Genomic DNA, 17,973 nt, shown 5'->3' on the forward strand with positions numbered 1-17,973 from the left:
TATTATTATTAAGTATCTGTAATTTATTTAGTAGTTGGTCCAGCCCTAACCCTTGACAGAACCATACATGTCTATATATCTATATATGAGTCACATACACATTAAGTGTATTATCACAGTTGTAAATCAGTTTTCACAGGTTCATCTGAATGCACATTCTTTCACAAGTATGTGTGCTGACAAGTGTTGTAGTTACATGAAATAACACAGATTTCAACTGAGAAGACAGAAGATGTTTCTTATGCTAATATTACAGATAGCATATTCAGCTGAATTCAGAAACGCGCTACAAAAATGGACACAGAATAACCTACAACAGGGAGCATTTATAAAGGACCAGCCAATAAGAGGCTGAAATCTATGGTAACAATACAATAGGAAACAGTATTAAAATCAAGAACTTTTCACATATATTTGTTAAATAACTAGTTTGTTTAATTTGAATTGAAACGGCATTAATAATTTTGTCATTTTATGTAGCCATTCATGTTTATTTTCTACAGCTGTATGTCAAGTAGGCACTTGATGGCCAACCTGTACGTGTACAACAAACTGTAGCAACTACATCGTTCCTGATCAATTAGCTTCAGAAAGTTTGCTTACAGTTCACCACTGTATTCTAAAGATTCTCAACAGCTATAGATGTTTAAGATCCAAGGAAAGATTTTAGCTGAACTAATTTTAATTTCACATGTAAAAAAAACCCAGCCAAACAAAACCCCCCACAAAAAAAACCCCAATCGAATACAAATTTTGAGTAAGTCTTAAAATATATCAAGATAATGGTTTTGACACTTAAGACCCTGGTGCATCTCAAGGCTGTGGAAGCAAGGCTGGGTTTTTGCAAGTTAAACATCAATGGCAAAACTCACCTGAATTATATCCCCGGTATTAAAGCTCATCTCATCATGATTCCTTGCTTCAAATGGATATAAAGCTCTGTAATTTACCAAGGCAACTGAATTCCTAGACTCTGCACTGCCTGAAAGGATAAGAAAACTAGTGAAAACTGTGAAAACTGTGAAAACTAGCCATCGTATCAATACAGCCTCAAGAGATGCACTTAGTTGGCACCCTACCATTCTATGCAACTAGAACAGAAGAACTGTTCTTGCCCCACAGACACGACGCAAGTATCGAAGGAGATCCCAAACTACAACAGGCCAATGGGACGCATGCAGCGCAAGTGTTCAACGTGCCAGTCACAGCAAACATGACACAGGTGATAAAACGTGCTGTCTTCTGAAGTGAAAAAATGACATCTTTATATTCTTATCTTTCCTTGTCAAGCTGCTTTGGGTAGGCCAATTTTTTAATATAGTCTTGTCTAACATCATCATCATCATCATCATCATCCTAGTTGAAAAGATACCACTGCCACAGCTGAAAGTGTTCAGCACCAGGTGTGAAGATTTTACCTGAGAGCCTGTAAGGCCACCATTTATATTTCCTTTGCATCTTTGCTGCCCAGGACTGTGATCGATGTTGCTAACAGTGAATATTTCACAAGGTATAGGTGAGCTGTGCAAATATCTTTCAGCTCTGTTCCAATCTGGTTCTTGCTGAATTCGGTGATAAAAGTAGCTAATAAAAACTGACAAGAACTAATTAAAGGTGGAACTAATCAAAACGGCCTTTACCAGAAAATATTGTTAAATCAGTGTTTTTTCAAGTCCCACAACTAGAGCTAGGATGACTTCAGTTCTTTGTTTTTAGTAAGAGGCATTGAGTAATGTAGAAATAATGTCAAAGTTAATAAATCACTTTGCTGAGTGTTACATTCTCATCCACTCATTACTGCACAGAACTCCTCCGTATTAGCATTCTGCTTTAATGACAGAAAGGGCAGGACATAGGAAAAAGCTAAAATATTGCTGTTTCCAGTGTCTGTTATTTGTTAGCCATGATCACCAGAAGATTTGTCATCAGAGTCCTAGGCACTGAAAATCGATGAAAGTAACCTAAGGTAACAGGACAATCTATTCCTAAAGACATGAAACGTTGTTGGGGTTTTGTTACAATATTTTAGACAATAACCCTGCCACGGCATCACGACAGCAATAATACTTCCAAAGAATGAAAGAACACTCAGGAAAAGAAGAACCATTAAAGCCAAAATCTAACAGACTAAGATTACCTTCATTTTTCCAGGGTGGCTTAAGACTTTTACCCTCTGTTGGTTTCAACAGATCTGCAAGCTTCTCATTTATGTTTAATATGGAAGTGTGTTTCTCCACCTCTTGAGAATTGGTCGCTTCTTTTAACTTCTTTATTTCTTCATTCTGCTTATGCCTCTCTTCAGCTTCTCTTGCAATTTGTTCTTGCTTTCTTTTATCTTCTTCCAGTTGCCTCTGCCTTTGTTGTTCTGTCTCCCTCAATATCATGGCTGGCCTAATTTTCTCCTCCTCTGCATGAAGCTGTTGTTTGTTTTCCCTTTCTCTCATCAGAGCTTCTTCAGCTTTCAGCTTTTCTTGAACTTTTTCCTGCATTCGTTCTTCCTCCAGTCGTTTCTTTTTCTCTTCCTCTTCCCTTCGGATATTTTCCTGCCATCGGCTCTCCTTCTCCCTTTTTGCTTTTCTGAAAGAATGACAGAGGGGTGGGCAAACATTCAGATAAAAAGGAATGAGATTGTGTTCATGAGCAATCAACTGCACTTCTAAGTAAGACTGAGTCTATGATATCAACTACTTTTCTCGCTGGCCAATACGGCTCTTCCACAGGAGACCACGTCTTAACACGAGTATCAGTGCATTTCACACATAAATAGCAAATGGATTAAAATTCTTCGTATAGAAACACTTGGTTACATATTGCTGTGAGCACTTCTGCTCAGCTGCATCCCAATGTCCAAGAAATGATCTGTTAACTGAACAAAGGTGGTTTTAAGCTGTCCACTAAGGTAGTATCCAAATCTCATGACTGGAAACTAAGATAGCCAAACAGACTAGTAACAAAATTTCACTCTAGTAGGTACATTAAAACAGCCACTGCATACTGATGTATGTTACTTCAATTTTTTTGCCTTCAGCAGTTGTAACCTATTCAACATGCTTATCCCACCACTGCCACACTCTTCAGACGACTGAATCTTGAAACCTGACTGTATTCTCTGAAATTACTCAGATTTTATCCTGTGCCTCTTCTCTCCAAAGAAGTTATTATCCAACTCAACACCCTTAAAAATCATTGTGTTGTAGCGGTCAAGATCCTTCTTCTGAAAAGACTGGACCTAACCCTTTGGGCCACCTTCTGAAGAGCTTGTTGAGGAGGAACCATGCCTAGACGAGACTGCTTCATCAAATCACTGTGTGAGGTCCACTTATCTGATGGTCATTTTATTGTTTTCAACCACATGAGAAGACCTAGTAGAAGTGAAGCAGTAGTACATGCAGTAAGACTGTTACTCTATCAGATGGTTATGTTCAACAGAAAAAATTAATGGGATGTCATTATACACGTGGCATATGGTTCTCTTAAAGGGACTGTCCAAAATATTATGAAACTCCATCGCAGTGTCACAGAAAAACGCTGTCATGAGTTAATCACACTACAAGGTCACTAGCTCTGCTTCGTTAAAAACAGTCAAAACAAACATGAACCCTTGAAAAAGAAAGTCTCCCTCAAATTAAAAAGACAAAATGCAGCAATTCCCTGAAGAAGTCAAAACCAAAGCAACTTCAGAGCTGAGGACTTCCCACCGAGGGCACCCAGCCACACTCTCTGGCACCTTTTCTATCCAGGGCTGCCAAGCATAAAATAGGCAGCTGAGAGCACAAAGTCTGGAGGGAGGAAAAGCAGAGGTAGGCAGAATCACACCTTAGAAGCTATGGTTTCTTAATCAATGAAACAAAAGAAAATAGAACTAGTGGGGAACATGACCATGAGAATCCAAGAGTTGACAAGAGTAAAGTTTGAGTGCTCGATACAAGGCTGGGCTGAGCAAAACCAGGAGCGCACACATGACAGGATGACTCTCTCACATGTATATTCGCATTTTGTCATTATCCTCCTCAAACAGGAATCAAATTTAAAACTCAGAGCCTGCTCACTCATCAAGCTTTCAAGATTAACACAGAAATCAAGCAGTCAATGCTCTCCCTATTGTCTTAAGTATCAGTCTCACAAGTGTCTGGCCATACATGCCAAAGAACTTGTACCTACTCAGTCAGGACCGCTTTTAAGGAAATAGGTCAGATCTTGGAAAGGTGAGCAAAACAAGGCAGAAAATACAAAATATAAGACAATTATCTATTAAAGGACCTAAAAATCTGATTAGCAAAAGTGACTACTCGGTTTATCTGAATTATAAGACAAGGTTCTTTTTTAAAAAGAAGATAAAAACAGATGGGAAAAAGGAAATTCAAAGCGTCTTACATCAGTAGTAGTACTCCATATAAAACATTTTCTTTGAGGCAAGTCTGTAGGATGTATTTTTACTAAGCAGACCTCTTGCTTATTACAGTCAGTGTCTTAAAGTCCCCACAGCATTCTTTTACTTTAAAAACTGCAGTGGTGATACATTCAGGGACGGTACCTTGCAGCCTCATCTTCCAGGCGCTTCTTCTGTGCAAGTTCAGCTCTTCTTTTTTCTACCTCTCTTATTTTGTCCTGTTTGATCCTGTGGAGCTGTTCCAAAGCTAACTGCTGCGTACTGTAACTTTCTCTCAGGTCCTAAGGAGGAAACACAATGATGTAGATCAAAGGAACAAAGCCAATCTTTTGAGAAAAGCATCCAGGCATTTTAATGTTTTGTGATCCCAGTTTTAATACAAATGGACAAAATAATCTTACAGTTATTAATAGTCCTTGGAGGTCACTGTAAAGAAAGCCAAATAAACAAAAGTATAAAAGGAGATGGCAGATTTGCAAAGCCTTTGACGTAACTTAGGCTTTCAAAGAGCCCTTCCAGTCATGCGCCTGATGGAAATGGCAAATACGGCTGAGGAGAAGGGAAGACAGCAAACGGAGTGTTGGAACACAATGTTATCTAAGGACATAGAAGGCAATGATGCATATTTTAAATAACTACATGGAGGCAGACTTCAACTGAAAGTCAACACAATACCATATAAGTGAGAGTGCATCCCTTCAGTAGGGCTTTTGCACTGCTTTCTCAATGATTGGTCCCATAATTAAAACAGAAAAACTCAATAAAAATATCCTGCAGGCTTACCACTGTAGGAAGCCGTAGCCTAAAGAAATCAACTCAGACTGGAGTTTTCCTATTTTTGTAAACTTCACTATGTTACCCTTTTTCTTTTGAACACATCCTATTCCATCTCCCTGACAACAAACTTTTTCAAAGCAGAAAATCAGCATGAATCTTTGGGATAATTAAACTTACAGAAAAAAAAAATCAACAATAATAGAATTACTTCAGATTGTACTTCACCATGTTAAAAAACACCTGTAAGATACTACATGATTTTTTCCAGGACTCCTATTGATACAGACTGAGCAACGCAACAGGTATGCCCTGACTTCATATCTGATCTCATAAATGCAAATTAAGCAAGAATGATCTATTCCCACTACAATATGCACCTCTACCAATACTCCAGCTGCCTTAGAGATATTCAGCGATTTATATAAGAGGACTTCTGTGTCAGTTGAAGTCTCTGTAGCAACAAACTAAATCAAGCAAATGACTACAATTTTTCCCCCAAACACATTCATTGGAGAATACCTTTCTTCTCATTCTGCATAGAAACTGAATAAACAAACCTGTATTTTAAAAACTGTTGTATCTTTGGCTTGAGGACAGAATAACCCTTATCCAAAATAGAAAGGTCAGTTAACTAATTCCGTTTTTTTTTTTCCTTATGTATTATTCTCAAAGCCAGATTTCTGACCCCAGCAGACAAAAGCAGTGTTGCGGAAAAACAGCAAGTAGGTTTTAGTACTGGGTTAATCTGGAGGTTTAACAGCACTGCATTTGCCATGTCATCTGCCATATGTCATAATCTGGGTACTGATGCTATTTCTAGACTTTTAAACTTGGATGAGAACTCATATAACCTGATTCACAGATAAGATACATGGATATGGTAGACAGCAACAGATGGAAAAGTGGGGAAGGCACTGTTTCCATCTACGACAGTGTGGTTTTGGTTGACATTACCTTAACTAAAAAGAAAAATATGTGGGTAAAACAACATAGTGAACATAGTCTATTAAGAAATAAAATGGCTTATCAGTATTTTGCAGTTCGGATTTCTAAGCAGGTCAGAAATTTTTAAGTCTTTAAGAGCATGTTAAAGCTAGCAGAAAGAAAAAGAGCCTATTGCTTTTCTCTTAAGAGAATTATTTAATAGAAGTTGAACATCCAAACAGAAAGGGTAAGCAGAGAAAAAAATGTGAAATCATTAAAAACCAAAAGAACTAAAGATTAGAAAATAACCTTAAGTAAGAGGAAGAGGTTGTTGAGACAGCTTAGCAGAGACAAAAGGCACTGAAGGACAGAATCATCCATATTCTCACGCTGTAAGATAAGGTAGATAAAAAGCCAATTAATCTTTGCATTGCATTTTGAAAAATATATTTTAGGGAAGACTGAACTGTGGATGCAGCCACTGAACACAGCAAGCCATGCAACAAACAAGTAACTAAAAACGTGTGTTACGCACAGTCATTTTTTAAGAAGAAACTCCCTAAACGATTACATTTTTTTCTTTCCGTTGTTTTTTGTTGGCGAGCGCAGCACCCTCACCCTGGCCAAGCAAAAATACATTGCTTAAGAATAAAGTTCACATCAGCACCACTGGTTGTGAGCTGGTAAATCAAGTGAGACTGAGAGCTGCCAGTGTTTTTAGAGAAGTCAATGGGTGCCTCCAACAAAAATGCCTTCAGGGCCAGTATTTCTTCACTTCTACACAAATTAGTGGCCTATGTTTACTTTTAGGATAACACCTAAGTCTGCTACGAGATCTTGTACGACGTACCGTGAAACCACGTACTTCTCTCAAAAGAAGTTAAATGTTCAGTCCACAACTGAAAAATAGTAGCCAAGGGCCTGCAAAATTGCAGTTCTAAGTCAGAATGAATTCTAGAAGGCAAAAGTTGAGGGTGAGCTACAGTTGACTCATGCAAAGCAATGATTAGCGAGAAATCTGTATTTTAGTATGTTAGCAATAGTTTTAGTGCATTTCTATCGCATTATTTACTCCAAGACTTTTGGTAATTCTTATCTGACACCGGAAGTTTAGGAAAGCTTTTTGGAAGCCTGGCAGAAGTGCCACCACTCCTTATGACTGGAGGGAGAAATAAAGATACTCCTTACTTAAGACTAAGTATTTAGATAATATATGTACCTTAAGCTGACTGTTAAATGCATCCATTTCAGCAAGTTTAGAAGCAGTTTCTTTCTCCAGGGCATCTAATTGTTCCTTAAGTCTTTGGCATAATTCTTCTTTTTCTAGGGACCTCTTGTGCACTGAGCTGATTCCCGGACCTGCATGAGGAAAGACAAGCAATTTCATAAGGATTTCTGTTTTCACTAATTATTTTCCTAAAATACATACATTCCCAACCTCTCTCCTCACAAAAATTCCTGGACTACACAGAGCAGAAATAGTCCCAACATTTGAGATATACAGGCATTAACTGTAATATACACAGAATAATTTGTAAGTTGCTTTCTTTAATATCAGATCAATTCATAGCTTGTTTCTCTAGATAGGGACTTCAGGTGTGATCTGATGTAAAGACTAGTGTAAATTTTACAGAAACGAACTCCCTTGAGTTTACACCACCAGGAAAAGACAAAGTGTAGTACTATCTGTGGGCTGTACCATCTGTATAAACAAAGTTTCAAGCAAAACCTGTGTCTTCTTGCAAAAATATTTGTTTGTCCCTTATTTAGAACATGAACAAAATAATGGAATGCAGATGACACAATGCCACGATGACACTGAAAAGATAGAAACGTAAGGGTGTGACTAACACCTCTGTATCCTTCAGCAATTTTTTCCCCTTTTTTTTTAGCACATGATGAAAAGCCAGCAATGCAAACAGAAGAGAATTCATTTGAAGACACTTACTCTGAGTGTTTTCAAGTTCAGCGTTTTTAATTCTTTCACTTAACAACTGCTTTTCAGGAACTAAATAGATCAGTTTATTCTGATGCTCCTGTACATATCAAAGAGAATATAACAAATTTTTAACATTGTTTATGAATCAGTAAGCAAAAACTGGTGAATTTTCAAACATAACTTCAACTCATGTTAATGAAACGTGAATGCAAGTTATCATTACAGGGTAGAGGAAAAAATGACTTCTGTACTCTCAACGTAAACACTATTAAAACTGATTATTTTTTGACCCAAAAACATTAACACAGCTAGAAAAAAAAATAAGGAGATACACTAAAAGCGTAAATATTATCATGAGAATATTTAACCGCCTAGAGTCTAACATAAAACAGTAATTTTCTGAGAACACACAGGAACAAAAAAAGAAGTTTTCCCTGACACACAAGAGCATTACGTCAAAATAATAGAGGATGATTTATGCTAGCCAACTGATTTGAAATAATCTTGCTCTTCAAAGAGAGAGAAAAAAGGAAAAAAAGCAGCAAGATAATGCAACCCAAATACCAACTTGTTTTGCATACAGGAAAATCTTCCTCATAAAAATTTTGAGTCTGGAGCCAAAAAAGAATTTGTAATTAAAAGACAAGTCACTATTGTTCACAAAAGAACAGCAGAGGTTTTGACAACTGTCCTTGCTCAACTAGCAGAGCTTGCTGTAGTACCTACAATCACTCCTTGAACACCATAAATAAAACTAAAAATCTCTGCAATGTTGATGGCCTTGCCCATTTCCTCTCTCTGCTATTATCAGATTGACTCACTGTTCCTCCCTACGGGAATATATTCTCGGCCGGCAGGGTTACGGTAACACAAAACAGAAAGCAAAGGAAAACTAAAAGCTTAGCAGAGAGTTACATACCTGAAGCTGTTGCTGTAGTTGCTTGACTTCCATAATTGCTTGGTCATACTTCCTATCTAAAGCTTCCAGTTCGTTTTTTCGAATTTGCTTTTTGCTTCGAATATCTTGCAATCTGCCTGAGATTTGCTGATGTTTGTCCGTCTAGCAAGAAATTAAAAACAAACGGTACCACACGTGGCAAAATCGCTTCTCCTCTAAATCTGTGGGCAGATTAGTTTATGATCAATTCTTTAAACCCACCCAAAATACCTGCTTTAGACTGCTCATCTAAAACAGATCAAAACTCCTAGTGGGCCATTAATGCACACTTTAAAATACTGTATTTCAAGATGTGTAGTGAAATTTCTGTATTACCAGGGCTTCTAATTCAAGATTAAGGCTCTTCTTTTTGGAGGTCAACTTGACAATTTCTTCTTGCTCCCTGTTACGTTGGTTAAGAAGTTCTTGGCGACGAATCCTCTCCCATTCCAACCGTCGCTGACGCTCAAGTTCTTGCTTTGCTGCCTGCACAAAAATTACCTTAAATTACAACGGAGATGCAGAACTCGGAAGACTATGATGTAATATAACGCGCTCGATTTCTAAAGAGCCTAACAGCAGCACAGCATAGTGTCTCTCATAAAGTGGTCTTACATACTTCAGCATCAAAGAACAAAGGAAGTGATCCTGTAAGATTCTTCATGCCGTGCTCCTAACACTGGATGAAAAAAAGCTACAAAATTCAGACAGGGAGCCTGTTTAGCTTGGAACACTGCCCATAAATGAGCACATTGACAGATACTGCTCATAACCAGCTTTGAGTATTTCATGGAATTACATAATAAATGCAAGTCTTATTCATGCGCTGAGATGCCAAGTAGAAGTAAATTTGTCTCAAGTTCAACCGTCAAAATAATATTAATTATAAATTCAGCACAATCTTGTTTGGTATACAGATTTGTTGCATACGTGCAAGAGATCTGTCCAAAAAAACCTCATCTGTCCTATGAAGTATCTGAAAATCTTCAGCCTGCACCAACACCCGATTCGTTTGTAACAGACCCAAGGTTTTCAGACACAAACGATGCTCACTCTCCAAGACAACCCGTCAACAGCCATGAGAGGACGCAGAAGCAAAGCCAGCACTCAAACCCCGAATGCTCGGTCAAGTGGACACACTTCTTTAAAGCATGAAAAAACAATTTCAAGAAAACAACCTCCCGTCTTTCTATTTCTTTCCTCCTTTCTTCTTCCCTTTGTCTTTCCAACTCTCGCTGTCTCTCCAGCTGCCTTTCCATCTCAAGTTGTCTTTTCCGCTCCTGTTCCTGACGTTCTCTCTCTCTTCGCTCTTGTTCTTCTCTTTCTTTCTGAGCCTTCCGTTCAGCCTCTCGCTGCTGCTGCTCCAACAGGACCTGACGGCGTTTTTCCAGCTCCATATTTCCCCTCTCATAGTTGGCTTTCCTTTTGTCCTCAAATGTCACTGAAGTAAGGAAAGGTAGTTATTTCTGTCCTGTGCAAAACACTGCTCTCAAACAACTATCTCAGTTATGCCACTAAAGACAGATACTTTCTTTTTGGCAAGCTCAGGTTTGTTGGGTCATGGATGATACAAGCATCCTGTATTTGTTACAGTGTTATTTTTCTTTTCAAAAATACCATATTTTCCTACATCTGGTCCAGTTGGGGGAAAAAAAAAAGTCTTAGTTTAAAATTATTTGCATTTTAGAGGAAACCTAAACAAACAGCTTTTATAAGCTAGGAAAAGACTATCTTCTGTTAAAATGGTTTTCCACTGTGCAAGAAACATTAATGCACAGAGAAAGCACTCAGTTTTTAAGGGTGTTGGCTGGAAGGGATCCCAGAGTTTAAAAAAGCAGAAAACAAAACAGGATCAAGCTCAATTAGTGCCGTGCAGCATAAAAGGAGATCCAAAGGAACGGCTTAGGCTCTTGGCAACCACCCTTCAAAAAGAAAAGGCAAGTCAGGTCTCGCAGCGTGCACGTAAGACACCTTTGCCGGTAGCATCAGGGAGTCAATAGCAGAATCTATGCAAAATGCCTCTCGTTTTCAGAGAATTAAACTACATTGGAAGCCTTTGCTTTGCCAATGTCCAGAACAAAGAAATGCCGGGAATGTTCAACCAAAAAAAAAAAATTTGCAGTAGCACGGCACTATTTGGCCACATAGGATTTCTGTCCCAAAATACATTATTAATCAGCACACTTTCCCTTTCCAACAGCTAAAAACAGCACCTGTCTCTGCTTTCTCAATTCTATTAGATGTACTAGGCTGACTACATTCACTTAACAACGTTCCTACCATCCAAGTTAAAAGAGATCAAGCTCTTGAAATGAAGCTCTCTAGGGATTTGATTATGTTTTCCACTTCTTAAAGATTTCTGTGCCCTCCAAAGACAGCTCTATCCATCAAGAATGTGAACTCTATTTTACCTGGCTGTTTTTTCTGTGGCTCCTCCTCTTGCACAGGCTGATAAGATGGCAGAGTTCCATTAATATTTTCAGTACATTTTCCACTCCTGGTGGAAAAAAAACCCCACACTACTGTTGTTAGAGGAAATATGACAGTTATTTTCTTTTTATATATAAAAAATACGTATCATTCGTGTGTGTATATATATAAAATATTCTGTTTCATTGTCCTCAGTGATATATACCTGAAAGAAGGTGGCACCAGTTCAAGAGGCAGAGTGAGTGGCAGAGGCTGTCCGGCTTTGGCCATATCAGTTAGGTGCATGGCTAACACAAACTCGTCAGCTTTCAGCTGCCCATCTCCATCTATATCGGCCAACGACCTGCACGGTTTTAACAGCAATAACAATTAGAACCACACATCACAGTCCCTCGCAAATGAAAGCTGAAAGAGTTTACCGTAAAAATTACTTTTAGAGGAGATTCCTGCGAAAAGGAATTTCTCAGAAGAAACTCCTGTGAAATGTTCTGGTAAAAATAATTACAATTACTGGCATGAATAGCTGATGAAGGCAGATATTGTTTAATGACATACTGCTATTCAGATGTTTTCTTAAAATACAGCAAAGAGGACAGAAGAGGCTAAGAGACATCTCTTTATTTACTGCATCACCAAGAGAAGAGCTGGGAAAAGAATTCAGGACTGTTCTTTATCAGCTCAAAATGCTGGAAACCACTTTTTCAATATTTTTTTTCAAAGCAGAAGAAAACATTACATAAAATTACATCAAATTCTACAACAGGAACCTTTGCGTAGAATTCCTTTCCCTCTCCACCTTGTGTCTCCTCGACAGTGCAGGAGAAGACGTGAGCTGCCCCAGAGTTCTCTGCACCTGGTAGGAAAAGGATCACCCACCCCTTTGGAGAAAGCAAACGGCACGATCGTACCATGAGCCTGCAAAATGCTTCCCCCACAACACTGGGGGCAGGGGGTGCTGTGTGGGGGTCCAGAGACGCAGGCAAGGAAGCAGGAACCTTTCTCAGAGAACTGTCTATGTAGCTGTAACTGCAGGAATGTGTCCTTACACTGCACTGAAGTCAAATGCTTAAAAAAATAACTGCTTGTTAAAAAAAAGGGAAAAAGCGGTTAATAAAAACCTTACTAGAACCAAAAAGGAAACAATTAAGCAAACAAAAAATCGCCAGCACCCCTACACATACCACAGTGAAAAACAAAAGCAGGACATGATGAAACAAGATTTTTTTGTGTGTTCATAGACCAGCACTATTCACACCCGACAGCCCTGTTTTTATAGTCATTACCATGAATACAGGACCCTGGCAGGAACGGTGGTAATTCCTTACTTTGGGCAAAAGAGAAACTCGGGCTGTTAATCCTCTACAGGGGTACACAGACCCCCCCACACCGGCTACTACATCTTCAGGTGAGGCACCAGGAGGAAAACAGTCCCTGCTCGATTTCCCCACAGAGGAACACGACCTGACGCTCCCTTTATCACCCTCACAGCGCGCAACCAAACGAGCTGAATGAATACAAGGAATATTTCAGCTTGCTGCTGCTAGAGACAAACAAATGACCGCCCTGGGATAAAGATGACGAAGAAATGGAACTCAGGAAGGGATGTAAAGCATCAAGTGGTTGGGAATTCTGCTGCGCCAGTATATTTTCATGCGTATCAGCCGAGCTATGTCCAAAGGTGTAACCCAAACTATCCCATCTAGCCAGGCAGATTATTCCAGCTTTCATACAGCTGTAACCATTTCTGTCACCACAGTAAAGGCAAGTCTTCACAAATGCCTAAAATGCAAATATCTTTATGGGAACTGCAGTAAAACCCTACAAATGTGACTGGTTACTTCATTTTTAACGTTTCTCCATTTTACCACTAACACACTTGATTTTGGAATTCTACTTTTAAAATGAACAAACCCTCTTCTCTACTAAACCAGCACATCGCTGAATCAGAAATTGAAATTAATAGCTAAACTATTATATGGGCTTTAACAAACACACACAAAGAGTGAAAAAATTAAAAAATTAAGTCAAGGTGTCTTTTGAAAATGTACTAATGACGAAACTAGTTTAAGAAGTAGCTTAGTTTCAGTTTTTTACTTCAGATCTATGGTGTACTTTACTGAATAAGAAATTAAGAAGGGATATTTTCTCTTAACACCATAAATGCACTGAATTCATAATCAGTAGCTAAACTTACCAAATTGTAGCCAGCTGAGTCTGTGAAAGGTTTGATTGGAGAAGGGCATTCCTTGCTTGAAATCCTTAGTGAAAGTGTAAAAGATTTTAATAAAAATAAACACTTTGAACAAAGATTCTCATGTAGGAAAAAAAAAAAAAAAGAAAAAATAGAAAAAAAAGAAATGGGTCATGAACTGGGGCATGTTTATTTTTAATACTAATCTAATCCATTTTCATCAGTGCCTGACAGTTGACTTTACTTCCAGGCTTAACAAAAGGCATTACAACCCGAACACAATAAAGATACGAGTATTCTTGTATTTTTAATTTATTTTTTCACTCAGAGCACCTAACAGAAAAGCTGACGTGAAAAATGAATATTTATGGTAATCCCCGCAGCTGTTACAAAAGCACAGCTGACTGCCTACCTAAAGCTTGAGCTGGCATCCTGGAAAGCTGTCAGCTTTCCTTTGAGAGCTAAGAACTGTACACCACTTTAGGCAGGTCAACGAGACCTTCAGCCCAAAGTCAACTGAACAACACCTAACGCATTGAGTCCCTGTCTTGAAAGAGAGAATTGTCCTCCTTTTTTGTAGGCTAGGAGGCAGAAGCTTAAAAAATGCTTATTTAAAATGGGAAATCTAGTTGGCTACAGACATATAAACTGAATTTACGTCATCTAACTGCCTGCCCAGTGCTCAACTCGCTGCATTACAGCGAGCAATCCAGTCTGACAAGAACTTTCATAAAAGTCTACTCCTGTACGAACTTTGTGTGAAGTCTTCTGAAACCACCGTAACGCCATGGCACAGCACAAATATCACTGAAAATCAACTGGGAAAGAACGGCTCCCTTAAACTTCTTTTGAAAAATTCCAACCAACAGCTGCAGTACTGCGGTGTCCTTCCTAAACTTTTCTTGGAAAAGATAAAGCGCAAATATCTAAGCATTTACTAATACAGACACAGAGGAGCACACAGCACAAAAATGATGATGATGAGGAGGTGGTGTCCTCCACTTTACAAAGTTGTAAGAAAGAGTCTCAGTCCCAAGAGTGATGCTTGAAAAACAACTGCCGAGTTCACAGAGCCAACTTGCCCAGCCTTACGGTTCTAGGGCCCTTCTGCTTAGATGCCACCGCTGCCACTCTCTTCTTCCCCTCCACTGCTGCTGTAGCTCCCTCAGTCCAACTGAGGAGTCTCCTGCCTCCCTGGGCTCCTCGAGGTCTAACACCGAGCCCAAGCCAACGAACTGATGGTTGTTCTCATTTCTTGGCTGACCAGAACCAGTAGCTGTAACTCACTCTCTCTTGCACAGGTCTGAATGTCAGTGATTTCAGTTTGTATTTCACATGGAAGTCAAACCCCACGCTGGGGTTCCATCCCTCTGCCTGCAGTGTTCCAGAGGCAGAAAACACTGCTGGTTCCCCCTCTCCATATCAAATGCCATACTCACCTGATAAATATCCACTCATACTTTTGTCAAGACTGTTAAATTTCTGTCTGTATTTTAATCTGGAGGCCTGAGGAACTGCCCAGTCTGTGGATACAATCTTTGGTGAATTCCCAGCTAGTGAAGCACTAGAGGAAGAATTTGAACTGTAATACAATTTAAAGAGAAAGAACTCTAAGTTACTTGACTTAATAAACAGGCATTGCAACCAAAAATATATAACATATATAACATATTCTGCTATATATAACATATGTAACATATAACATATATATAACACATTCCATAAAGTTTGACCTCTGCTAACTTGCTGTAAGTATTTTCATGATTAATACGGAATTTTACTGCAAAAGTAGGAACACATATCTAAAAGGAAACTCTCGATTTTACAGTCTTGTTCCCTTGGTATCACAGGCACTTATGCCACATAATTCTTAAGTCCACTACTGCAAAACAACACTATAGGACACCATAGAAAAACATCTTAAGTTTCACAAGAATGTTCACAGGGGCTCTAAAACACAGGGCAGATGTTTAAGTAGTACTAAGAGGCATGCAAATGAATAACTATAAGCATAAAAATGATAAACTCACAACCAAAAGAAGCTTCTGAAACTGCTGAAGCTGTTTTATCATACCTCTAACTATTCTTTTCATCAGTGAAAATGACAGCCTGAGCTTTTCCAACTCATTCAGTTGCCGCAGACCAGTGCTTGATGGAGTGTTTAGTTATACCAACAAATGTCTCCCTGCAACTCCCAGAACTTTCAGTGTTGCTTCTTTGAAGATCAGACAAAACCAGGTGGATCCAAGCCTGCCTGGTTTAAGGTAATCCCCTACTCTGTCAAGTAAAGAACTATTTGCAGTGTTCTCCAAGGCAATAAAGTAAAGAATGCTGATGTAAACAAAGCCTTTTGGGCATGATGCTGATAGATATCCTGTGCATGGAATTAGATAACAGGATAGTGAAAATGCTGTCAACAGCAACACTGAAGAACCACTCCGCAACATTACAAGCAAAGGAAATCCTTCCAAGTAAAAAAAAAAAAAAAGAAAAAAAAAGGAAGAAAGAAAAGAAGTTGATTACAGGACTCATCTCTATGAGAAGCCTGAAGTTAAACACGTGTTCATCCTAAATCATAGAATCACAGGTTGTCATAGGTTGGAAGGGACCTTAGAGACCATCTAATTCAACCTCCCTGCCATGGGCAGGGATGCCCTTTCTAGCCCAGGTTGCTCAAGGCCTCATCCAGCCTGGCCTTGAACATCTCCAGGGAGGGGGCAGCCACAACCTCTCTGGGCGATCTAGTCCAGAGTCTTGCCACCCTTGTACTGAAGAATTTCTTCCTAAGATCCTACTCTCCTTCAGTTTAAATCCACTTCCCCTTGTCCCATTGCGGACACTCAAGTCCTTCCCCAGCCCTCCCGTATGTTCCTGTAGGTACTGGAAGGCAGTTATAAGGTCTCCCCAGAGTCCTCTCTTCTCCAGGCTGAGCAATCCCAGCTCCCTCAGCCTTGTATCAGCAGCAAAGAGGTGGAAGCACCTTCTGAGTCACCTGGAACTGAGCTGGGGCTGAGGTGCCCCTTGGGCTGCCTTTTGGGACCCCATTCCCTGGATGCCCAATTGGATCGACAAGCCTAGCCCCTCACTTGAACTAGGCAAAGCTCTGAAATCAGTCAAATGGAGCAGCTGATTCCAAAGATTCGTAATCTTCTATTATTCGTAAAGAAAATTCAAACAGAAATACTTGTAACAAATACTATTCTGACACGCCTGCTAATTACATGGTGCCCACTGTAATGAACAAGCACATCAATCCATACATGTTGCTTTTATGACTACTTGGCCAGTTTTACTCCTATTTACTAACAAGGTCCATTCTCTGCTTTTTGGCATCACTTTCTCTCATTTAAGCTTCTCAAGTTACTTTAGATAGTTTTGTCAGATTTTCTGAAAATACCACTTATTACGCATAGCAAAACAAACTATTTTCAGACTCAGCAGGTCACATTACGCGGACTAATTTTAAATGAACGTACTCTGAAAACAGAAATGCTCCGTAAGGTTTGAGGGCATACTAAAGATATAACCATTTTAAACTTAACTTTCATACCTGCTAGATCCTAAATCGATCAGTGATTGTGCCTTCTGCATACTAGTACCACCAAACCCTCCTGTCATGGGACCTAAAGAACCAGTATGAGGCAGCGCTGGAACAAAACAAACAAACAAACAAAAATGTAAAGCAACTGGGTACAAGGTAATGCTTTCTAATAAACACTCAAGGCATTGAGAGAAGTAAGAAAAGCTAATCTCTGCCTTGTTGTTAAGACTAACTAGTTAGAACCAGCGTGATAAATGTACACTTTGGGGAAAAAAAATTATAGTGTGGGTTTTTTTAAACCTGCATGCAAGTAATCAGCATTCCTGTCTGAAATTAGCTATGGAGAAAGTTAAGATTCACAATTCGGAAAGTAAGGACTGGACCATAGTATACTCACTCGAAGAGAACGGTACAGACAAAGGCTGCAGAAGGCTGGCTGTTCCGTTTGGCAACGAGGAGGTACTGACAGAAGGCACCAGGGGAGCAGCGATAACCAGAGGGGGAATGGAAGTCATGGAGGTCAGAGGCATGGGAGCTAACGGTGTGATCGTAGACACAGATGTTGGCATGGACAGATTTGGCATACTACCCATTCCTAGAGCAAAATCCAACAATTCATGATTTAATATCACAGAAGATCCAAAATGACAGTGGGTCCTTTATGCTAGGGACAAACTACACAAATCAATCTGCATCCGGAGACACAATGGGTTAAAATAGATGCTCACATGTAATATTTACATTTTCTCTCAAGTTTACACAAGACAGCTCACAGAGGAAAACACACCGAAGAACATGTATATATATATATATATATATAAAAGTAATTCTTACAAGCAATCTA

The 17,973-nt window shown here is 39.2% G+C and overlaps 1 protein-coding gene across 1 annotated transcript; it reads right to left on the minus strand.

Annotated features, from left to right (window-relative positions):
* Positions 1-872: 872 nt before the first annotated feature.
* LOC104281199 (intersectin-2-like) lies at positions 873-17,722 on the minus strand (the record flags this gene model as incomplete). Its single annotated transcript, XM_009879105.1, has 15 exons — positions 17,527-17,722; positions 17,139-17,235; positions 15,028-15,170; positions 13,592-13,655; positions 11,603-11,740; positions 11,379-11,464; positions 10,146-10,408; positions 9,304-9,453; positions 8,950-9,090; positions 8,040-8,127; positions 7,311-7,450; positions 6,401-6,481; positions 4,535-4,671; positions 2,125-2,577; positions 873-978 (listed from the first exon to the last, which is right to left on the minus strand). Coding segments are annotated over exons 1-15 (2,283 nt in total), but the record flags the coding sequence as incomplete, so codon positions are not given.
* Positions 17,723-17,973: the final 251 nt, after the last annotated feature.

This window comes from Apaloderma vittatum, unplaced genomic scaffold (genome assembly GCF_000703405.1).
Source record: "Apaloderma vittatum isolate BGI_N311 unplaced genomic scaffold, ASM70340v1 scaffold32221, whole genome shotgun sequence".
NCBI lineage: Eukaryota > Metazoa > Chordata > Aves > Trogoniformes > Trogonidae > Apaloderma > Apaloderma vittatum.